Source organism: Peromyscus maniculatus, chromosome 1 (assembly GCF_049852395.1).
Source record: "Peromyscus maniculatus bairdii isolate BWxNUB_F1_BW_parent chromosome 1, HU_Pman_BW_mat_3.1, whole genome shotgun sequence".
In the NCBI taxonomy this organism is placed as follows: Eukaryota; Metazoa; Chordata; class Mammalia; order Rodentia; family Cricetidae; genus Peromyscus; species Peromyscus maniculatus.
Genome location: NC_134852.1, coordinates 90,827,377 through 90,851,923, shown reverse-complemented (window position 1 = coordinate 90,851,923; position 24,547 = coordinate 90,827,377). Strand labels below are relative to the sequence as shown.

The window sequence follows — 24,547 nt, the reverse complement described above, 5'->3', positions numbered from 1 at the left end:
GTCTGTCTTAGAACAAAAACACAAACAAAAAAATACATTAACTTGAGAGAAATAGTCTTCCGCAGGAATGAGCTCCTAATTAGTTATCTAATACCAAGTGGTCAGTCCTGAAATCATACACGCATTAGCAACTCTAAACAGATGGAGCAGTTTGTGTGTTTATATGTTTAGGTTTGTGCTGCACATACATATATGGAACAATAACAAAGGACCATGGAGTGCACTTTGACCAACATGTTTAAACTCCTTTTGTCTAAACAGTTCCACTGCCTCTCTCTCTTTCTTTTCTTTTTTCTAATTTTGAATTCCATGATGATGACATTTTAAAATATTTTAGGTCAGTAATTTGCATGATGCAATATTTTAATTTAAGGCTATATGAATTATCTTATTCCCAAACAAAGGAATCCCAAGACAAGGAATTTGGATGTATTTTTTTAACCAGTGTTGGTAAGGAGCTGTAACTTACATTAAATACATCCAATCAAAATAAATGTGTCAATCCAGTGAATAGGTGTTGAAAAACCCACAAACACACCTTGAACCGTGTCTTTCCTTGGGAGAGTTGGCTGTGCAGGAGCAAGGTGAGAGTTCTCCTGGAAATGAGAAATGAGGAAGATCAACACAGGCATTCATTCAAGATAAAAAGTAAGAGTTCTACCTGAAACTTGCAATTCAGAGAGAGATCCATAGCAGAAATAGTAAAATGCACTAATGTACATCCTCGCTACAGAGTAGTAATCCAAAATAAGAAGGATTGTGAACACACATGAAGATTGAAACAGTGAAGTCACACACCCAACCAATGAGGGATTGAGAGCACATGGGAGACTAGTATATACCACCATAGAGATATGTGATGGGGGAGGGCTTTTAAATTCAGCATAGTCAGTATGGTAGCTTAAATCTTTGTTTCTTTAAAAACAAGAGTCTCTATGCAGTTCAGGCTAGCTACATAACAATACTCATGCTTCAGCATCTCACATCAGGTTTATAGAGATGTGCACATGCTCAGTTAGGATGAAATTATGATTTTTTTTTTTTTTTTGGTTTTTCGAGACAGGGTTTCTCTGTGTAGCTTTGCGCCTTTCCTGGAGCTCACTTGGTAGCCCAGGCTGGCCTCGAACTCACAGAGATCCGCCTGGCTCTGCCTCCCGAGTGCTGGGATTAAAGGCGTGCGCCACCACGCCCGGTTGAAATTATGATTTTTTTAATTAGTAATTTTTTTTTAACTTATTTTTTTGTTTTGTTTTGAGACAGGGTTTCTCTGTGTAGCTTTGTGCCTTTCCTGGAACTCAGTTGGTAGCCCAGGCTGGCCTCGAACTCACAGATATCCGCCTGGCTCTGCCTCCCGAGTGCTGGGATTAAAGGCGTGGGCCACCACCGCCCGGCTTTTTTTTTTTTTTTTTTTTTTTTTTAAAGATTTATTTATTTATTATGTATACAGCATGTATGACTGCAGGCCAGAAGAGGGTACCAGATCTCATTACAGATGATTGTGAGCCACCATGTGGTTGCTGGGAATTGAACTCAGAACCTCTGGAAGAGCAGTCAGTGCTCTTAACTGCTGAACCATCTCTCCAGCCCTGTAATTTATTTTTATATGCATTGGTGTGAAGGTGTCAGATCACCTGGAACTGGGGTTACAGACAGTTGTGAGCTGCCATGTGGGTGCTGGGAATTGAACCCGGGTCCTCTGGAAGACCAGCCAGTGCTCTTAACCACTGAGACATCCCTCCAGCCCATGGATGAAATTATTTTTAAGGTTCATGTATATGTGGGTAACAAACATAAACTGTTGATATCTGTTTTAGGTATATACGGAAAAGGGTCTAGAATTATAAACAATAGACTATAATTAGTATTACAATTTTTGGAGAATGGATAGAGAAAAGATACTTTTTAATGATGACCATGTACACCTTCTGTAACCTAAAAAGGGGAAAGCCATACAGATTAGGACACTGGACTCTTATAGCACCTCTGCATCAAACCTCTATTGGCTTGTTACTCTAGTAAAGGAGTCAAGACTCTAAATTCCAGACGCATCTAAAAAAGGGAATCCTTTTTCAAGATTTTTCCATTTGTTATTTCTTTCTTTTTAAATACTTTACTTTGTGTGTATGAGAGTTTTGTCTGCATATTTGTATGCCACAGAGGTCCAAAAAGGGCTCTGATCCTCTGGAACTGGAACAATGCATGGCTCTGTCTGGATTCTAGATCAGGGCATCTGATGTCCTATTCTGGCCTCTATGGGCACTAGGCATTCACATGATACATTTACATACACACAAGGCAAAATATTTACATAATAAAAATAAATTTAAAAAAATCTTTAAAGCAGAAAAATGAGGGGAAAAAAAGGAAAACTAAGATTGTATCAAGGAGGTATTAGGGTGAGGTCAAAAACGTTTTCCCCAAGCTTTCTAATCTTTAAGAATTAATATATGCAAAGGAATGACTATTCACTAATGTGATGTATATACATAATTAACGTATGCTACACTTTATTACAAATTCACTGCTTCCTAGCTTAACTATATTGACCTTTCGAAAAACTCAAATTTCTTATATAGAAACTTAATATCTGATCCTTCAGTTCAACGCCTATCACTATCTTTGTACCAACTGGCACGAAATACATTCTTTAATCAGTATCAAATCCTGATCTCTGTACGTTTGCTCTGGTGTTCTTTGTTGTTGCTTATTTTAGGAAACAATCACACTCCGTAATGTTGGCTGTCCTGGAACTCACTATGTAGGCCAGACCAGCCTCGAACTTTAGACCCACCTGAGTGCTGAGTCTAAAGGTGTGAGCCACCATGCCCAGCCATGGCTGTCTTGAACAATCTATAGTGATAACAGAGCTCTCCCGGCTTCTGTCCATCCACTTTTAGATTTTTTGCCCTTCAGTTATGACTGCAAGATCTGTGGGACCGGCATCTTCTCCACAGGAGAGGTGTGGGAAGAAAGTGAATACCTGCTTACTTCTAAAAGAAACCCTGCCTCCCATGCTAAGGGCAGTTTAGAAATGAACAGCCACTACCGCAGAGGATGCTTCTGAAGCAAGTTCTCACAGACTTGCCTCTCCTCAAACGGTTCCACAGCATCACTGCACCTTATTCCTCCTTCCTTCCTCAGCAGGATGGTAAGCCCACCCACCTAGTGAGCAGGTTACACTAGGTACACTGCTTTGTTTCCCTGAAAGCCTTATTATGCTGCCACAGAAAAACCAATTCCCACCAGGCTTCATGACAGTGGCCATCTCCCCTCCCTCCCCCAACTGCTATTGAAATGAAATGTAACATATTGAAAAATACTTTTCTGGGAGATAATCAAACACCTATTACTATCATTATTTTTCAATGACATTTTCACTGTTTCCTAAGTTTTGTTATGTAAAGACTCTGAATTTATTCTTGCCTAACATTTTTTTTAAGATTTGTTTATCTATTCATTCATTCATTCATTCATTCATTCATTCATTCATTCATTCTTAAGTTTTTTGAGACAGGGTTTCTCTGTATATCATCCCTGGATGTTCTGGAACTAGCTGTCCTGTAGACCAGACTAGCTTCGAACTCAGACATCCACCTGCCTCAACCTCCTGAATGTTATGATTAAAGTCGTGCACTACCATGCCTGGCTAAGATCTATTTTTATTATTTTTCAGTTATGTGCAGGTATCCTTGGAGTTTTAAGGCACAGGGTGCCCTGGTGCTGGAGAGCCTCCCCAGTGTGGGTTGTGAAAACCAAACGCGTCCTCTGGAAGAGAAGCAAGGGCTCTAACTGAGCCAGCTCTCCAGCCCCAACTCCTATAACTACCATCGTCTTCATGTTTGTTCACAGATGTGTACTTGTGTGGAGACGGTCCACATGTGCGCACGCGGAAGCCAAACAACAACTCTGGGGGTCCTTCCTTAGGAACTAACTCCATTTTTGTCTCAAAGATAGGGTCTTGACTGGCCTGAAACTTGCCAAGTAGCCTAGCCTAGCTGTCTAGCAGACCCAGGGATCTGTGTCTCTGCCTCCCCAGTGGTGGATCACAAGTATGTGCCACCATTTTATGGGTGGGTTCTAAACTAACTCAGGTTCTCAGGTTGGTGTGGCAAGCACTGTACCAACTGAGCATGCCCCCAATCCCTGCCTCTGTCTTTGTTTCCTTTTTTTTCAAGACAGGGTCTCTCTGTGTAACCCTGGCTGTCTTGGACTCACTCTAGAGACCAGGCTGGCCTGTTTGCCAAGTGTTGGGATTAAAGGTGTACCCACTCTCTGTTTTGTCTGCATGGGGTGTCCAGTCCCCTGGATCTGGAGTTACAGATTATTGTGAGCTGCCAGGTGGGAACTGAACCTGGGTCCTTTGAAGAACAGCCAGTGCTCTTAACCACTGATTAAGTCCCCACTGGATGGGCTTTTTAAACATGGGTTCTAGAGCTCAAATTCAGCTCCTCGTGTTAAAGCAAGAAGTTTACGGACTGAGCTTCTATCCTTCCCACTCTCCGTGTGTGTGTGTGTGTGTGTGTGTGTGTGTGTGTGTGTGTGTGTGTGTGTGTGTATAGCAGTTCTGGGGACTGAACTCAGACTGCAAGTACTTTACTGAACTAGCCTTTGTTTTGGTGGTTGTTTTTTTAACTTATATTTCTTTATTCCTTTGGTTACATGTTCACAGAAATAGTCAATATTAGTTGATTATCCCTAAATTCAAAAGTCCAAACTCTGAACTGTGCTAAAATCCTAGGATTTTTCTCTCAAAAGATTTATTTATGTATATGAGTGTTTTGTCTGCATGTATGTCTGCACACCAGAAGAGGGCAGCAGACCCTAGAGTAGTATAGCTACAATGGGTTGTGAGCCACAATGAGGGTACCGGGAATTGAACTCAGGACTTTTGGAAGAGTAAGCAGTGCTCTTAACCATTAAGGCATCTCTCTAACTCCTGAAGATTTAAAAAAAAAAAAAAAGTTTTGATTGTAAATACTCCAAAGTACAAAAACTGAAGTATCATTTCAGATAAAGACCCTCCAAAGCTGACTTCCTACCCGGAAAAATACTGCCTTTCCTCTTCACCATCAACCCCAGCCACAGAGGAACCGTTAGCTCTTGTCAATGGCAATTACTCACATTTCTCGTACTTCTCTTGGACACTTTGGGAACTTCAATCTGTCGAAGAGTCTGTGAAATCTCTGCAATGCTTTTGTGTCTTATTAGTGCATTTTTCCTTTTAAAAACAGAAAACATACCAAGTAAAAGAAATATGTAGTGAGGCTTGCAAGAAACAAGCATCTAAAATTCATTGTTTAAGTAAGTGCTAGTTAGTTAACTTGAGGTTGGCCTGTATTTATGACAAGTCCAGAATTACGAGAAATAACTACTACGGATTCGGCTAGTTAATGGAGTGACAGGCACAAGGGAAATGCACAAATAAGCTGAGACCCTGATCTCACTTCACAAGAGGTTCCTAGTTCTTAGACATCCCTATAGACAGTAAACAAGGGCTTTGTAAACCAAAACAAATACAACATATTCCCTGAGCGACAAATCTACTGACAACTCCTGAGAGTTGATGTCTGTGATTCGGAATCAAGGGCAACTACCACCTCAGTACGTTAGATGGGCCAAAAGAAGACTGTCTGCAGACTTGCCCCTTCTTTGAATTTAAAGACAGTCCAGGGAACTGCTCCAGTACCTTCTCTTCTTGGCTGATCTGGTCCGCAGCTCCTCCAGCTGCTCAGACTCAGTGATGCCCGACACCGATCTGTGAGCACTTGATGAGGGAGGTGGCGACTTGCTCTCTTGAGTCATAGAATCATCACTAAAAAATTCTGTAGGAAGGACTCCAGCCAGCTTCTGAGGAATCTTTAACCCCAGGCTGTGGTAAAGTTGTCCAACTGTCCCTGGGATGGAGTCAATATACCTGTGGAGTATAGTGGTTAGATAGGAACAGTTACCATCTCATCCTCTCTATCCCTCCACCCAGCCTAACAAAATGCCCTTGGAATCTTATAACTCTACACAGCACCATGTGTAGTCAGTCCTTGGTAAAACAATTTTAAACAAAGCCAGTAGTCATTAAACTTACAATCTCAAAATCTCCTCCAGAAACTCTGACAGGTACGCCGAGTCTTTAGTGAGACACACCATACGGAGCAAATCTGTCACCTAAAAGAGGTCACAGAAAATCACCATGGTCTCTGCGGGAAGGGAAGCAGGAGTACATGCTCTCAGGCGGCAGCCATGGACTCACCTCCTCCACTACTTGCTCCACCTCATCTGAACTTTCCAGTAGTGAGGGGCACTGCTGACACATCTCCAGACGAAGAAACACCTGAAGCTGGCACCTTGAGGGAACAAAGGCTCTGTCACATCTCTTTCAGCTGTCACCTACTGAGAACTCTTTCTCTGAGCAAAGATCTATCTATACAAGGAACAAGACCAAGAACTGGGAAGGCAGCTCAGCGCTGAAGCACATGGCTAGCAGATACAGAGCCCTGGGGTCATCTCCAGTACTGAAAAAGCAGTGCACGGGCGGAGAGACCCGGGTGTAGCTCGGTGGTGGAGTGCTTGCCTGGCATGCCGAGGCCTCCACCCAATTCACCCCGTAAACTGGGTGTGATGATGTACACCTGCAACCTCAATATTTGTGAGCTGAAGTGGGAGAAGGAGGAGTTCAAGGTCAGCCTCAGTTACAAAGCAAGTTTGAGGCCAGGCCAGGCTCTAAGAAAAAAAGGAAGGAAGGAAGGAAGGGCAGGATGGAGGGAAAGGAGTCTAATAAGAATCCATGCTTTCTCTGAATACTGGTGTGCTTGTTAGGTGATCAGATGACTCAAACTGCCCCTTAGAACATTATAAAGACTGCCCCAAGCTAACCTGAGCCCTGTTTTTGAGTAGTAAAATGAAACAAAGTGGTTTCTTACTCTCTGACTTTGTCTTCTTTATCCAGCTTCCCCCCTTGATTCTGTCGGAGAACTTTGCTGGTTTTTAAGAGGTTACTGTTCAAATGATTCAGGCAAGTCACCTGCAAATACAAATTATTATGTAGGAGGAAACTGTTACTTATTTCTAATGCCTTATATACTTCCCTCTTCTTTCATTTGAATGAAAACCACTGAAATGAACGCTTTCCTTTGATGTCTTAAAGAGAACGAGGGTTTAAAAAAAAAAAAAAAACTAAAAACTTTGTGTAACCAAGTAGACACAGCAATCCTTTAGATTTCAACTGTTAAAGGAAGGTTCTTTGGGCTGTAGAGATGGCTCAACAGTTAGGATTAAGAGCACAAATTGCTCTTGCAGAGGATTCTTAGCACCTATGCTGGACTGCTCACAACTACCTGATCCAGCTCTAGAGGATCTGATACCCTCTTCTGGACTCTGAACACACCTGCACTCACACACATATATACTACACACACACCTTGCTACACACACACACACACACACACACACACACACACAAGCCCTTTTTTGAGAGGTTTTCTCTATATAGTCCTGGTTGTTCTAGAACTTATCACATAGACCAGGCTGGCCTTGAACTCACCTCCAACCTCTCAAATGCAGGAATTAAAGGAGTGCACCACCACACCCATCTATATACACTTAGTTAAAAAAAAAGAAGGTTCTACAAAGCAGTGGTACCATAAACAGCTCTTGTATGCTATGGGAAAAGAGTCCTGCTTTGGCCATTAAACATGAATAAAGGCAATGAGGTATTCTAAAACAGTGCTTTGCAACACTGCTAAAGTTATGTAGGGAGTTGTTTTTAAAAACAAAAACAAATAGATGTCCAAGTCTCAACACAAAGAGACCTGGAGTTAGTCCATTAGTCTGGAAGGACCAGACACTAGCATTAAAAACAGAACAGCTTGGAAAGCTAGCTCATCGATTAAGAGCAGTGGCTGCTCTTCCAGAGAACCCAGGTCTGATTTCCAGTACCTACACAGAGCTAACAAACATCTGTAACTCCAGTTCCAGGGAACCGATGTACAGGGCGTGTAGACATACATTCAGACAAAAGACCCATATACATAAAATAGAAACAAACAGATAAATAATAATAATAAAAAACCAAAACAACAACAACAAAGTGATTCTGAAAAGCAGTTAGGTTTAAAACCATTAGTTCAATTCATGTAGCTAATACAAATTATAGCACTTTCATTAGGACAGAAGTCCCCTTAGATTTCTGGCCTTCCAGTTTATCAGGCTCACTCACATTCAAAAATCTGGAATTGTACACAATCCTTTACTCATCATTTAAAAAAATATTTATCTTTATTTTATTTTATACATGTATGAGTGTTTTGACTGCATATACATCTATGTACCATCTGCATGCAGCACCCAAAGAGGCCAGAAGAGGGCATCAGGTCCCTTGGACGGGGAGTAACAAATGTGAGCAGCTGGCAATTGAACCTGGATCCTCTGGAAGATCAGTCAGTGCTCTTAACCACTGAGCCAGCTTTCCAGCCAACTCATAATTTTTCAATCATGTACAGTATAATGGAAATTCTTCAAAGTATGTGCACTAAACCATTAACTACATCTATGACAGCATTATCTAGACTTCCTTACTTCTAATTCCTTGACATCCTTCGACTTCAGGAACACTTTAATGGTTGAGACCATATTCTGAGCACATGAATATGATGTGATTTCTCCCGTAGCCACAGTTTTTTGGTATTCTTCATGTATGTAAGACAGTAGCTCCTCTTCACTTTTAAAGTCTGTGGGGGGAAAAAAAAAAGAACATTTGGTTACCATATTCTGATCAACTCTGTGTATTATTTAAGGGTTTGTCAATTGGGGAGAGAGACCTCTGTCTTCCAAGAGAAATCTACCCATGTCTGGATTGCCATGACAGACACTAGTTACTAGATAGTGTGCAGAGGCTGGTAATGATGTGAAACATCCCACAGTGCCTAGCACAGGCCAACACAAAAGGATAGCTCATCCAAAATATCACTAGTTCCAAGATCAAGGAAGACTAGAGATTAGTGACTATTTCTAAGGCTTTGTAAATATACAAATAAAAATTTAAGATCAAGAAAAAAATTTTAAAAAGTGTCTTTGTTCATTGATGACAAGATTTTCTATGTAGCAAATTGAAAGAACAAGAAAGCTTCTAGAATTAATGAGGGATTATCAGAAGGCTGTATGAAACAAAGTTAACCTACAAAAACCTGCTACTTCTGTAAATACTAGCAATTTACAAGTGGAATTTGAAACTAAAACCACATTAGCAGGGACTAGATAAGGCTCAGTGGTTAAGAGCACTTGCTGCTCTTGAAGAGGACCTGGGTTTGGTGCCCAGCACCCACACAGTGGTTCACAACTGCTTGTAACTTCAGTTCTACGGGATGTGACGCCCTCTTCTGACCTCTGTAGATACCAGGTACACGTGTGGTACAAATACATAAATGCAGGTTAACACATAAACATAAAATAAAAATTAATCTTTTTAAACTCACACACACACACACACACACACACACACACACACACACACACACACACACCATTAGGTTTTTTCTGTTTGTTTTGTTTTTCGAGACAGGGTTTCTCTGTGTAGTTTTGGTTCCTGTTCTGGATCTCGCTCTGTAGACCAGGCTGGCCTCAAACTCACAGAAATCCGCCTGGCTCTGCCTCCTGAGTGCTGGGATTAAAGGTGTGCTCCACCACTGCCCGGCATCATTAGTTATTTTAACATGCAAAAAAATTGAAGTACTCAGAAATTAAATCTAACAAAATATGTGTTAGACCTATATGAGGAAAACTATAAAACCATGGAAGAAATCAAAGAACCAAATAAGTGGAAGTATCCCTATGTTCATTAACAGGCAGGCTTTGCATTGTCAAGATGTAAATTCAATGCAACCCACTGACGACCTCAACAAGTCAATCTGATTTTAAAGTTCATACAGAGACTAAAAGCCAATACAATGCTAAGAGATAAAAGCAGAGGACTAAAAACCACCCAACTTTAAGACTTACTGTATGTGTGGTATGAGAAAAACAAAATACAAAAAGATCAATAGAACAGAATAGAGTTCAGTATTAGTACAGTCAACTGACCTGTGACAAAGAACAAAAATGATACAATGATGCAAGATCAATAAATGGTGTAAAACAGCTGAACATCCAAATGGGAAAGATTAAGTTCAGACACAATCTTTTATCCTCCACAAAGATTAACTCAAAATGAGTCAGTCACAATATGAAAATAAAAGGTCTAAGATTGCTAGAAAATAATAAATAAAATCTAGATATCTAGGAGGAAAAAGAAACAGAAGTTCAAGGCAAAACTCTGTCACATAGTAGGCTTGAGCTTAGCCTGGGCTACAGAGATAAAAAGCCAATCAACTAAAAATAAATTAAATGTTCTACCATCATACTGACGAGAGTGTAAAAGGTAAGCCATCGATTTGAAGAAATATTTGCATAGGACATCTGATAAAGGCTCATTATCCAAAACAGGCAAAGACCTCTTAAAACTCAATAAAAAACAGGCCTGCTGCCGAGCCTGATGACCTGAGTTGATCTCTCGGATCAAACTCATGGTGAATGGAGAGGACACCGAACTTCTGATCCTCCAGCCTCTATCTCCCAGTGCTGAGATTATATGTGTGCACCATGATGCTCAGTTTTATATGGGGAATCAAACCCAAAGATTCCATGAATGCTAGGCAAGCACTCTATCAGCTGGACTGGACTCCTCAGCCTCCAGCTCTCTATATAACAACACAGACACCAAACGCTCTAGAACGAATGGCTACCTTTAAGTTTAGAACTTCTTAACGTTCTTCCTCTGTCTTCTGATTTATCCCCTGTTCGGCTGACAGCTGATTTTGGGAGCCCCTTCTCCACAGCCATGTCCGGACTACCATCCGGATGTAACTTCTGAGCCTTTACATTTAGCCTCGCCACATTCAACATCTTCAAGGAGCGGGACATGGTATTCATCTTCTGTCTCACTGGAGTTCGGGGGATACCACCTGCCAAAACATCAGCGTGGGAAGAAAAGTCAACTTTCACTTCTATGGAGTCAAGAACTGTATTATGTCAAAAAGAATACTGGAAAGAAATATCTCCTTCAGAAATTATCTGAACCAGGGAGTTCTTTTATTTGCTTCTACCTACAGTATAAATAGGCTCCTTTTAGTGAAGTTTAGGAACTAAATATCTCAACAATCATTTTTTTAAGATGATGATGATTATTATTTTCATGCATGAGTGTTTTTACCTGCATATGTGTATATGATTCTTTTTTTTGCCTGTGTGTGTGTGTGTGTGTGTGTGTGTGTGTGTGTGTGTGTGTGTGTATCGTGTGCATGTGTATGTGTGTGTGTGTGTGTGTGTGTGTGTATCGTGTGCATGTCTGGTACCCAGGGAGATCAGAAGAGGGTACTGGATCCCCTGGAACTGGAGTTACAGATGTTTGTGAGCTGCCACAGAGTGCTGGAAACTAATCCTGGGTCCTCTGCAAAAGGAAAAAGTGCTCTTAACTGCTCTCTCTCTCTCTCCAGACCCATCTCAATGATTTTACCCAAAGCAAATACCAAGCACGCTTCAATTGGGTGTTGCCCAAGAGACAGTGGTAATAAGACTTTTCTTTTTGGCAGTGCTAAGAATAGAGCCCATAGGTCATGCATGCTATGCAAGTCCATGGCTTTTCTGCATCAAAAGCCAATTTTCATACTCTTTAAACACAGTTAACTCATTTCTGGAAACTGCTGCTAAGGAAATATCTCAGAGTTTATGCATGATCTATACTAGAGTATTATTTGTAATGATAGAAACTGAAAACAATCTCCATGTTCAACAACATGAGTGAAGCAGAAAGATTAAAAAGGCAAAGTTGGCCGGGGATGTAGCTCTAGGGGAAAGCACTGCCTAGCATGCCTGATGCCCTGGGTTCAGTTCCCAGCATGGGGTTCGGGGAGGCAAAGTAACTAATGAGCAAATATTTGTAAATAGGAAAAAAAAAAGCTGTATTGATATTTCTATTATAATCAAAATGAGGATGTTCAATTCATTAGGAAGAACATCAGCGATTTAATCCATATTGAACTAATACAATATTTCCAAATTTGAAATATAAAAATTGTCTTTAGTTACCGTTTCAGTCTTAATCAACCTTTTTTCATTTTTAGAAAGAGTAACAGTGTTTTAAAATGTAATCTCAAAAGGAAAGAGAAACTGCCTCAAGAAGCAGGCTTTCTATGTGCATACGTTTCTTTCTGCTGCGTTCTTGATTAACTACAGTAGATTCTTCATGAGATGTTCTCTGGTAGAGTTCAGAGAGGCAGCGAGTTAGCTCACTTTCGGTTTTAGAGGACTCTTCATTATCAGGTGAGGCAGCATGTAATAACCTATAAGACAAGATGCATCATATAAGGCCAAATTCGAACTTTCCAGACCACCAGAATCAGAACAGGTGCAGGCTGTCTTCAGCATACATGCATGCTAGTCTTCAGCAGGCTCACTGTCCCATGAGAGCTGGATGGTAGGGAAGGTTTGCCCTACCCTTTTTCCCTTTCTAAATATTTGCTGTTAATTTGAACATACAAACTTTTCAACCAGAAAAGCAGAGAATATAATATAAAAAGGTAAGAGTGTACCTAGCATCAAGGTTAGAGATTAAATTCTTAGTATATAATTTTATATTTATCTTAATACATAATTTTATAGCTGCTGCAGACTATTAAAAGAAATTAAGCATTGCTGACATAGTTAAGTTCCACTCCATCTTCTCAACTACCCTCCCTACAGGTATTTTTAAGTTTGTTTGCATCTTATGTATACACACACACACACACACACACACACACACACACACACACACACACACACGACTTTCTATTTTCTTTTCTTTTTTTTTTTTTTTCAAGACAGGGTTTCTCTGTGTAGCTTTGCGCCTTTCCTGTAACTCACTCGGTAGCCCAGGCTGGCCTCGAACTCAGAGATCCGCCTGCCTCTGCCTCCTGAGTGCTGGGATTAAAGGCGTGCACCACCACCGCCCAACTAAAGTGCTTTTCCTATTTTTTAATCTCCTAGAAATTTATTATATATTCTGAGTAATTAAAATCTGATTTTTATTTTTTGGCTAGCCAGTATTATTTATTAAATCAAATCATCTTCCCTGCTGGCTCACAATGCCACCCTTGTTTGTTACATGCCACATTCCCATAAATTCAGGAAGCCACGTTTCAGGTTCTCTACTGTTTTGGCTTATCTGTGCACTACACCACACCACCGCCTATACTGTAGCCTTATAGAAAATCTGCATGTCACAAGAGGAGGAACTTCTATTCTCATCTTACATTTGTTTGTTTGTTTGTTTGTTGTGACAGGGTTTCTTTGTAGCCCTGGCTGTCCTGGAACTTGCTCTGTAGACCAGGCTGGCCTCAAACTCATAGAGATCCGCCTACCTCTGCCTCCCGAGTGCTGGAATTAAAGGCATGAGCCACTACCACTCAGCATTAGACTTTTATTTTTATCCATCCTTTCTTACATTTATTCCTAAGTACCTTAATTGTTTTCCAGTGTTAAGAGTCAAACCCAAGGCAGGGCAAGTACTTTACCTGTGACCTATACTTTAAGCCCTCTTAATGATTTGTTAACATAAACTGTCTTTTCTTATAAATTATACTTTTTAAGACCATAGTCTCAAGGAATCAATTCTATAGTTCATAAATGATAGTTTCTGTTTGTTACAGGCATGCTATTAACTTTATACGTTGATTTTGTATGTAGCAACACGCTGTATTCTCTTAGTTTAATCATTTACCTGTAAACTCTTTTGGATTTTGCTATGGTGATACTGTACATTCAATTTTTTTTTTTTTTTTTGGTTTTTCGAGACAGGGTTTCTCTGTGTAGCTTTGCGCCTTTTCTGGAACTCACTTGGTAGCCCAGGCTGGCCTCGAACTCACAGAGATCCGCCTGCCTCTGCCTCCTGAGTGCTGGGATTAAAGGCGTGCACCACCACCGCCTGGTTACATTCAATTCTTAAAGATACTTTTCAGAAATAATTCAGAGTAAATTTCTACGCTGAAAACTATAAAACACTACAGGAAATTAAAGCTCTAAACAGATAGATGTACCAAGTTTATGGATCAAAGACTAAACATGCCAGTTCTTCCCCAAATTTAGCTATGAGTCTATACATACCCAGTCAGAACAGAATTCCAACAGACTTTTCTTTTGAGGAAATTAATAGGCAGATTCTGTGTGTGTGTGTGTGTGTGTGTGTGTGTGTGTGTGTGTGTGTGTGTGTGTGTGTGTGTGTGTGTGTTGGAGTATATATACCTATGTGCATGCACGTGTAGACCAGAGGAGAATGCTGGGCATCTTTATCGCTCTCCACCTTATATTTTAAGACAGGGTCTCATGTGTGGCCATTCCTGGCTTTTATGTGGTACTGGGGAGTTGAACTCAGGTTCTCTTGCTTTCGTAGCAAGTGTTCTTACCCACTGAGCCATTTCCCCAGCCCCAATAGACAGACTCTAAACCTTACACAGACGTTAAGAAATCTAGACTCAAAGCAAATAGAAAATAAACAAAACAAAGTTGAGAATACTTACCCTATCTGCATTAGAGAGCTAAACTATAAATCTAAAGTATGTGGTATTGTAGTACAACATTTTAGACAATGTGGTATAATCATAGCTTCTGGACTCTTCTGTCTAGAAAGGTTTCTGAACAACAGTGGTTCACATCTGACTATTGCTTTAATAACCAATATACACAAAGATGCATGAAGCTTTACCAAAAGGATTCCATCAAGTCTGAGGTGGCACCACTGACGTTGGAAAAAGGAAACCACTTTTCCATCAGAGCTGGACTCCAGGGGCTGGTGCGACTAAGTTCCTGCTGGACCCACTCTGGAACACAGGGGGCTAAAAGGACAGAAACAAGAGAAGACATCAGAACCAAGGAGAGAATCCAGTGCTTTGTCCTGGGACTGACTCCCTCTCCAAAGTGCACGTGAATGCTCATTGTTAACAACACCCGCCATTCCGCCATCGTGCATTGCATTACTGACTCCTACAGATCTGTCTTGTCTGGGGTGAGGGGGTGGGGAATGCAAACACAATTTGAAGTTTTTTGCTCTTTTTACTCACACAACCCTTTATCTTATTTCTGAAACATTACTCTAAATACATTTAAAATTGTGCCATTTTTCAATTCTCAGAAATTTACTTCCTTTTAAAAGTGCCTTTAAGTGCAAAAGTAAATAATGTACAAACAAAAGCTGTCTAAAACTGCAGAGTAGAAACACTGTACTGTATCAAGTTGGTAAATCTGAGACAATAAGATATGACACTGAGTTATAGAGGAGTAGGTTCCTTTAGAACAGGCCTGCTAGAGGATGTGTTTGGATCATCAGAATAAAACCTCATGAATAGGACCTTATCTGGACAGAGTATGGTGGGGAGTCTGGACAGTAAGGCATCACACTGACTTACATACTCCAAGAAACTGAGCCAGGCTAGAGCACTCTGGCAAAATACTCAGAGTGCCGTCTTACAGCATTCTAAAATAGTCTTCTGCCCTGTTTCTAAAGACTTAACAAATAATCTATACACACCTGACAAATAAGACAATGACACATATGAAATAACCCATTGCTTTGATTAATGTGATTATTTCAAATATGCTAATACATCATGCTACCCAAAAAGCAAGAGTTGAATTTAAAGTGGGTTAATGTAAACACAACAGGAGAACACAGCACTCTCCCCTGTCCTGTTCTAAGCCATGCTCCTGCCTGTCTGGCCACGTTCTTTTCCTTGTCAATCACCATATCTCTCTAACACCAATCTCAAGCTCTCCTTTCACTCCCTTCTGGGACAGCATCTTCACCGCTTGTTTATAGAAGGAAACCAGGTAACACTTACTTACGAATTGAATGCCCCTTTCACAGAAGTTGTCTATTGACACTATTACTGTGCATTTCCATGTAACAATGTGCACATGGACGTCAGAGACAACTTAGCAGAGTCGGTTCTTTCTTTCTAGCTGTACATGGGTTCCAGAGATCCAACTTGGATTCTCAGGCTTGGCAGCAAGCATTCTTACCCTCTCAGAGCCATCTCCACAGCCCTGAAATTTCTTTTTGTAATTTTATGTGTACAGGTGCACATGTCTATGCACCGCTTTGTGAGTACCTGTGAAAGCCAGAAGAGGGTGCTGTACCCCCTGGAACTGGAGTCACAGTTGTGAGCTGCTGTGTGGGTGCTGGGAATTGACCCCGAGTCCTCCAGAACAGCAGCCAGCGCTCCTAAGCACTGAGCCATCTCTCCAGCCCTCATGCAGCCTTCTCCACCCCGAGCTTTAATTTTTTCAGTGTATAAAATATAGGTTTCACTGTATTTTCATTCATTTTTAAAACCTTTTCATTGACGCTTTTATACATGTGTCATTGACCTTGTTCATATTTATCACCTGCTTCCTACCTGTCCCAGTTTTGCTGTTCCCCTTCTCACCGTCAAACAGTCCTGCTTTCATGTCACGTGTGTATGTATGTATACAGGAAGACAGCACCCACATGAGGGAAACAGAGACTATTTTGTCTTCCTTTCCTAGTACTGTTATTACCCATGTCCCTCCTCTTTGTTTTTTTAAATCTCTCTCTGCTTTCATGTCCTATCCATCTACATGTATAGTCATAAACTATAGTAAGAGCCAAGCTTCATCTTATGACTAATTTCAAAGTGCTCCACAGAGCCTTTAGCCCAACTCCTTCAGAGTTTCTAAACTAGTGATTTAAACTGCTTATAGCTTGTACTAGAGCTTGCTTTTATTTTTCTTACAACATCCTGGGGTTCCACCAAATGCTTGATGGGTAAGTCTGGAAGAGACTGCAAACCACTCCTTGCCATGTTAATCACTGGTAGGACAACTTACCAGAAGAAGCAGGATCTTCAAATAAATTATGAACCTGATTCAGTACACTATCTACAACATCTGAGAAAAGGGAAGCTGTATCCTGGGGGCCTTCAGCCACAACTGTCTGGAGAAAATGTCTTTGAAATTCAGCTTCTTTGGCTCGGAACACTGTGAGAATCATAGCATTGGCAGAGAATGGGGAAATAATTCCTGTGATGGGGGGCCAGCCTTCACCAGGATCCACACTGGCAACCTACAAAGAAATGCTAATTAGTTGAGAATATTATTATCACTATACCTAAAAGAATGTAGCCTACTAGAAGACAGAACAGTAGTTGGCTATCAGTGGCAGAAGAGAATTTACTAATAATGTAGTCCCTAAGTTTCAACCCATAAAAAAAGCTTACAGTGCCAGTAGTATTTACTATGTGCTTTTCGTCTGTTTCCTTCCATTGTATTTGTTTTATTTTAATAGTGAAAAGCAGGAACACAAGATTTATTCAATTGGAAAACCAGAATAAAGAGACCCTGGTGCACCTTCTTCAAGTCTAGTACGTGGCCCCCGAAGCAAGTACAGCGGCATCTATATACTCAGCACACATTTGCTGAACCTTACAACCGCTCAATTTAAAATGATTATCGCCTCCACTTTACAGGATGGGTTGGGGCTTAGGAAAAAGCTACTTGTTCAAGGTCACCTGTTGGTGCAAGAAAAAGCTACTAGGAACATCTGACTTCAGAACAAATGTACTTCACTGTGAGGCAATACAGTCACTGAAGGGGTTTAGCCAGCACACAGCTGGGCAACAGAGCCGAGACCTAATCCAAAAGGTCTGACTCCCCAAGCTCGTCTACCCAGTACAATCAAGTTTTGTACCACATTAGCAATAACACAGTATAGTGTTCTTTTCACTGGAGTAACTCTTAAGACAGTTTCCACACAAGATCTAGAATCTTCCTCTAGAATCTTTTACCAAAGGATCTAGAATAAAGATACTTCCTGAGATTACAAAGGCAAGGAAAAATAAGGAATTTGAGAGTAATTACAAAATAGCCCTCATAGCTGGGTGTGGAGCTGCACACCATTTATCCCAGCACTGGAGGGGCAGCGGCCAGCCTGGTCTACAAAATGAGTTCCAGGCCAGCTAGGGCTACACAGTGATACTCTGTCTCAAAAAACCAAAAATCAAAAGAAACAAAAGACACCATCATTTTAAAGTCAAAGCTGGGTATATTTGTGTTCCTTTCAGAAGACAGTTCTAAGTTTGAGTGACTATCCTTATGTTATTGTATTTAATTTTATATTGTAGCATCTTTTTTTAAAATACATTAAAAGCAAAGTATATTATAGAATATTTAATAAATAGTGAAAAACCACCCATCATTTTGTTCACATACAACCATCTCATTGGGCTAGCTACCTTTTCTCTATGTAAATTCAGGATCTTTAACTTAATTGGATTCATGATGTATGCAACTGTACAAGTGGTTTCTTCACCAATAACCATCATTTTCAGGAAGCTTCAGTGTAAACAATCTACTGGTCTATATCAACAGTATCTCTGGAGGCTGGAGAGATGGCTCAGTGGTTAAGAGCATTGACTGCTCTTCCAGAGGTCCTGAGTTCAGTTCCCAGCAACCACATGGTGGCTCACAACCATCTGTAATGAGATCTGGTACCCTTGTCTGGCCTGCAGGGACACAAACAGGCAGAACACTATATATATACATAATAAATCTTAAAAAAAAAGAAAAAAGAAAAACCCCACCAATTTTAGTAAGACTGTACAAGGTAGGTGATCTTGGCATGTTGTGAACAAGCTTGTCTCACCTCACTAACACACTAATGGACAAGAACCCCTGACGTGTGGGGGACACCTACCAGATGGAATTCTTCAGCAGTCAACCTGCTCACCAGCTCCTGAAACAACAGCCTTTGAGTTGACTTGTGTCCCTCTGGACTTTGTAGCATCCAGTTGTCAGTGCCTACAGCACTACTCATTGGGAGAGACCACTGGGCCACTGAGCCTCTTAGAAATATTCTGACTGGCTTCTGGAAATGTCTCTGATGCATGGCTAAGGGCTCTAGGGAGACTGCCCATGTTTCTTGAGTTTCTTTGCCTGATAGAAATAAAGCATATTAAAATTTTAATATATGAAATAGTTTCTAAGGGATTTCATAGTAAGAATGAAAAGAATCAGATTTCCAGTTGAGACAATGGGTAATGTCACTCAATTCACATTTCAGTCCTTAGCCTGTTGTCTATGAGCTATCAGAGCAGGTTCATTTGGCACTAGAGGAAAAAACTGTACACAAATGGATATAGGATCAGAACTTCTCAATTATGACTTGGAAATGTGTACTCAAGTGGTACTACTACAAAAAGTAAGACACTCTGATCGGTGTGGTGGTAAATGTTCATAATCCCAGCACTCAGGTGCCTGTAGTGGGAAGACAGAATGCCTAGGCCCATCTGGGCTACGTACTGAGTAGCCTATCTCAAAGAAGACCCAAACAAAACTGAAAGATAGCTACTGTGGTAAGATCAGGGTATGATTCAGTGCTAGATAACTGCCTAGCATGTAGGCTCTGGGTTCAATATCAAGGTACCACATAGGAAAATAAAAATCCCATAAAAACAGTGTATTATATATTATGAGAAGGTTAGATTCTAAAGACTGAATGGTAAATTGCTTAAACAAAAGTACTCTTTAAATTTTTTTTCCGCTTTTATGCATATGAGTATGAGTATGTATATGTACCACATGTGTGCCTAGTGCCCTCAGAGGTCAGAGGAGGACAACAGATCTCCCGGAACTGGAGTTACAGATAGTTCTAAGATACCATGTTGGTGCTAGGAACCAAACCTAGGTTCTCTGAAAGAGAAACAAGTTCTTTATCACTGAGCTATCTCTCCAGCCCCAAAAAATACTCTTAAAATTTTTTAAGCTGGCCAACTCTTGGATCGTACACCTAGAATCCCACCACTTGGGAGGTGGAGGCAGTATGACCAGCAAGCAGTTCAAGGCCAGCAAGTCTGAAACCAGCTTGAGACTTTATCTCAAAAAACAAAAACACACTAAAAATCCTTCAGCTGCACAGTTACAACATAGTTGAAAGTATCCATTTCTATGCAGTATTTCCCTGTGAACATAGTCTCTGAAATGAGCTTCACTACATAGTAAATCATACATACGGGAAACAAATTTGTGAAGATGGTGGCTTTTCCTGGTAACAAGCACTTGGGGGCTTTGTAATTATTTCTTCTGTAATCATCCTCTTTCTATATGAGCTCTAATTTATCAATTTCTTCTACAAGGCAATGAAAGAAATCCTTATACTCATGTGCTTGGGTATCTGAAGAATATTGCCCTTCTTTTTGAAAGGACTAAAGAGTTCTTTGTAATCATTCCCTTTTATTCTTTCACACATGCACTGGCAGTTGTACCACAGATCAGTCTTCCTGTGGTGTCTGATTTTGCTTATGGATTTTTAAAATTCTATCAATGAAACTGAGTACCAGGCTACAGGAAATGCTAAAGAAATTGGAACTTTGCCTTGAAGAAAAAAAGTAAGATTTTTTTCGGGGTTATTTGCTTACCTTTAACAGGGAGAAATAATGTTCCTTCCATCTGGGGAAATGAGGCTTCGTACTCAGGAGAGTTATAGAGTAAGCAGTTTATAGCGGCATCTATTGGCAGAGCTGAGATCCATGGGGAGGGGTGAGGTTCATGTGACAGCTCGCCACCACTCTGCAGAACTGTTTCCCTGCCTTTAGGAAAACCCAGGCTCCAAGTTTCACATGGCAAGATGGTTCCTCCTCCATGGTGGAGCAGTTCACAAACTGTCCAGTACCCCACATGGTCTGGGGAGGCCCACAACTAAAATAAACATGACAAAGAAGCTTGGGTGAGTGTAAATTGAGCATTTATGAATAAGATAGAGGAAATCAGGAAAAAGGTGATACCAACATCAAAGGGTCCAATTATTCAATTTAATGTGTCTGTTGAGCCAAGTACAAATAACAGCTGGCATCTATTACTACACAGCCCAAGATGATATTACCACATAACATACCTTCAAGGACAGTACTGGGGAGATGACCATCAATAAAGTGCTTGTCTTGTAAGCACAGGGACTTGAATTCAAACCCTAGAACCCATGTTAAAAATGCCAAGCACAGTGACACGCTGTTTATAATACCAGCACTGAGAAACAGAGAGTGGTTACCCTTAGGACGCACTGCTGGCCAACCTACTTGGTGAGCTCCACTTGAACATTGACACCCCAAGTTGTCTTCTGCCCTCCTACCACGTGATACACGTGAACTACACAGAAAGAAAAGATGCCCTCTTTTTACTGCTTTTCATGTTTTATTTATGTGTACATATCTGCGTAAGTGTATGCAGTGTGTGTGTGTGTGTGTGTGTGTGTGTGTCCGCAGAGGTCAGCTAATACCACATAGTTATGAACTGCCCACCATAGGTGTTGGGAACTGAACTCAGGTCCTCTTGGATGAGCAGCAAACACTCTGCAGTCCTGGGCCATCTCTCCAGCTCATCTGCTTTTCATTTTGAGACAGGGTCTCATCAAGTTACCTAGGCTAGACTTGTTCCATCCTTCTGCCTCAGACTTCCAAACAGCCTAGACTACAGGTCTACCCTAGGCCCAACTAAACTCTTTAAAAACCAGTATTTATTTAGACTAATTTGAGTCCTGGTCTCCCTGTGTACTCTAAAAGGGCCCAAACTTGAGGTCCTCCTGCCTCAGCACTTATCACCACACCTGGCCTTAATGAACTCTTCCGCAGATTACCAAGGCTGGGTCCTGCCTCTATCCTTTCCTCTATGACTCCAAGCGTGTTCACTCAGATCACATAGCCCATCATGCTCGTCCTTAAAGCCTTTCATGCCTGCTTCCTGCTCCTAAGACACAGTAACACTTCACCCCTGCCATAAAGTCCTCTAAAACCAAACCCAACAGCTTCTTCATCAACCGTCCCCACCTTCAGGGACAATGAGCCACTGCGCCTTCAACACGTCACGGCTTATATTATAGAAATGTGGACCACGGGATGTTCTTTCTGGCTGTGTCTCCTGGGCCTCTTTGCCACTGGGGGTTTATTATACTTCTCTACTTATTGCAGCTCCTGCTTTGTCAAAAATTCCCCTCTTTCCTTCACTCATAGAATGCCGATATTCAAGCAGCATTTTTCAAAAAACACTTTTTTGGGTTTTTTTGTTTTGTTTTGAGGCAAAGTTTCTCTGTGTAACCACCCTGGCTGTCCTGGAACTCCTCCATAGACCAGGCTCACCCCATAGACCAGAGATCTGCCTGTCTCTGCCTCCCGAGATTAAAGGAGTGTGCCACCACCACCTGGTATTCAACAAACTTTTATTGTGCAGTCTCTGTGTGACAAAGAATGGTTAAGACTCAGTGTCTTCTAGAACCATTAAGACTGCTGAACTTGGAGCTGGGGAGTTGGCTCAACGGTTAAGAGCACTAGTTGCTCTTCCAGAGGACCCAGATTCAATTCCCAGCAGCCACAAGGCAGCTTAAAACTGTCTGTTAACTCCAGTTCCAGAGGATCTGACACCTTTTTTCTGACCTTCAAGGGCACCAAGCATACAAGTAATACACAGATATAAATGCAGACAGAACTGCTGTGGAATACTCCTTTTGTACACTGTAAATACGCATTGCTCTCATGTTAATTAAAAGCTGATTGTCCGACAGCTGGACAGGAAGAGATTGGGTGAGACAGCCTGAAACAGACAGAATGCTGGGATGAAGGGCAGAGTCAGAGGAGTTGCCTGCCAGCCAGCCAGATGAAGAATGAGTTGGACATACAAAATGGGACAGAGGTAAAAGCACGAACCTCAGGACAGCACACAGATTAATAGAAATGGGTTAAATTTTAAGAGCTAGTTAGTAACAAGCCTGAGCTATTGGCCAAGCATTTATAAGTAATCTTAAGTCTCCATGTTTGTTATTTGGGAGCAGGCGGTCAGGACAGGAAAATTCTGCCTACACAGAACACTCACACACATAAAATAGAAGGGGGAGGGGAAGAAAGGGCTGGTAGAATATAAACTATTTGACAGCATCGTATGTAACAAGACAGTACTATGGGAATATGAAATTAGAGCAATCCTATACCTAAACTATAAATTGGTACGAGAAATAAAACTGGAAGGTCTTCAAGGTTATCTAGGTCATCCCCCAACTAGCCATTACATTCAGGTTCAAAGAGGAGCAAAGAATTGTCCACAAATAGAGCAAGACAATGATAGACCAACCAGTCCAAGAATGAACTATCTTGATGTTTTCAAAATGACATTTCCATGTACTTTGATGGATCAACTAAATGTCACAGCACTTGGGGGTGCTAAAGCAGGAAGACTGAATTCCAGGATAGCCTGAGCTATACCACAGGTCTCGGCTTTAAAAACAAAAAAACCACAATATATTCTGAAAGTTTTCTTTCAGTCATGCACACCAATCTTGTAAGCGTTGTAACAGCAAATAATATTTAATTCATTGATTAATCTGTTATCAATTATGCAGTTCACTGCTATGTGGAAGAAAGCAAACTAGTTTAGATATCACTGATTATGACTTTTTTTTTTCCTGCCAAAAGGATAGAAAAAAATCCACTAAAACTGATTCAGCCAGAAGACTGGCTTGGAAGGGTTGGTGGAGCTAATAAATGTTGACATTTCATTTACATATGTTACATGTACATAATTCTCCAAAGTATTCAACCATACCCAATTTATATTGAAAATTTTTATTATATATAACTGTATGTATGTGTATATGTGTGTATATATATATATATGATTTGTGTGTGTGTCTGTGTGTGTATCTTGCATGCATGTCCATGCACCACTTGCTTGCCTGGTGCCCTCAGAGGCCAAAAGAGGGTGTCAGATCCCCTGGAAGTGGAGTTACAAAAGGCTGTAAGCAGAGGCTAGAGAGATGGCTCAATGGTTAAGAGCACTGGCTACTCTTCCAGAGGACCTGGGTTCAATTCCCAGGACCCAAATGGCAGCCACAACTGTCTGTAAATTCAGTTCCAGGGAATCCAACACCTTCACACAGACATGAATTCAGGCAAAACACCAGTGCACATTAAAAAAAAATTTTTTTCTTCTAATTTAAAAAGCTGGATAGTAGTGGCATATGCCTTTAATCCCAGCACTTGGGAGGCAGAGGCAGGCAGATCCCTGAGTTCAAGGCTAACCTAGTCTACAGGTTGAGTTCCAAGACAGCCAGGGCAACCGAGAAACTGTCCTGAAAAGACAAAAACAAAAGGTTGTAAGCCTCCAGGTTGGTACTGGGAACTGAATCCAGATCTTCTGGAAGAACAATCAGTGTTCCTAACTTCAGCCATCTTTTTAGCACTTATACTTGACATAATTTTTATTTGTTTTGTTTTTCAAGACAGGGCCTCACTATGTAGCTCTTAATGTCCTGGAACTCATTATACAAGGCTGGCCCTGAACTCAAAGGATCCACTGCTGGCCTTGAACTCTACACTACACCTAACTTTTAACATAATTTTATTAGACCTGGAGGAATGGCCCAGCAGTTAAGAGCACTGGTTGCTTTTCTGGAAGAACCAGGTTCAACTCTTGGCACCCACAAGGCAGCTCA

General features: G+C 41.0%; 1 protein-coding gene across 1 annotated transcript in view; it reads right to left on the bottom strand.

Annotated features, from left to right (window-relative positions):
- The window catches only part of Ticrr (TOPBP1 interacting checkpoint and replication regulator), a 40,807-nt gene that overhangs the window by 13,359 nt on the left and 2,901 nt on the right, over positions 1–24,547 (bottom strand). The window contains exons 2-14 of the mRNA XM_042278495.2: positions 20,490–20,769; positions 18,770–19,008; positions 16,906–17,140; positions 14,765–14,894; positions 12,226–12,365; positions 10,770–10,988; positions 8,569–8,720; positions 6,915–7,015; positions 6,245–6,338; positions 6,080–6,159; positions 5,687–5,914; positions 5,122–5,218; positions 539–596 (exon numbers count right to left, since the gene is read on the bottom strand). Of these exons, the coding sequence (XP_042134429.2) occupies positions 539–596; positions 5,122–5,218; positions 5,687–5,914; positions 6,080–6,159; positions 6,245–6,338; positions 6,915–7,015; positions 8,569–8,720; positions 10,770–10,988; positions 12,226–12,365; positions 14,765–14,894; positions 16,906–17,140; positions 18,770–19,008; positions 20,490–20,769 (2,053 nt within the window). The remainder of the gene's footprint in view (positions 1–538; positions 597–5,121; positions 5,219–5,686; positions 5,915–6,079; positions 6,160–6,244; positions 6,339–6,914; positions 7,016–8,568; positions 8,721–10,769; positions 10,989–12,225; positions 12,366–14,764; positions 14,895–16,905; positions 17,141–18,769; positions 19,009–20,489; positions 20,770–24,547) is intronic.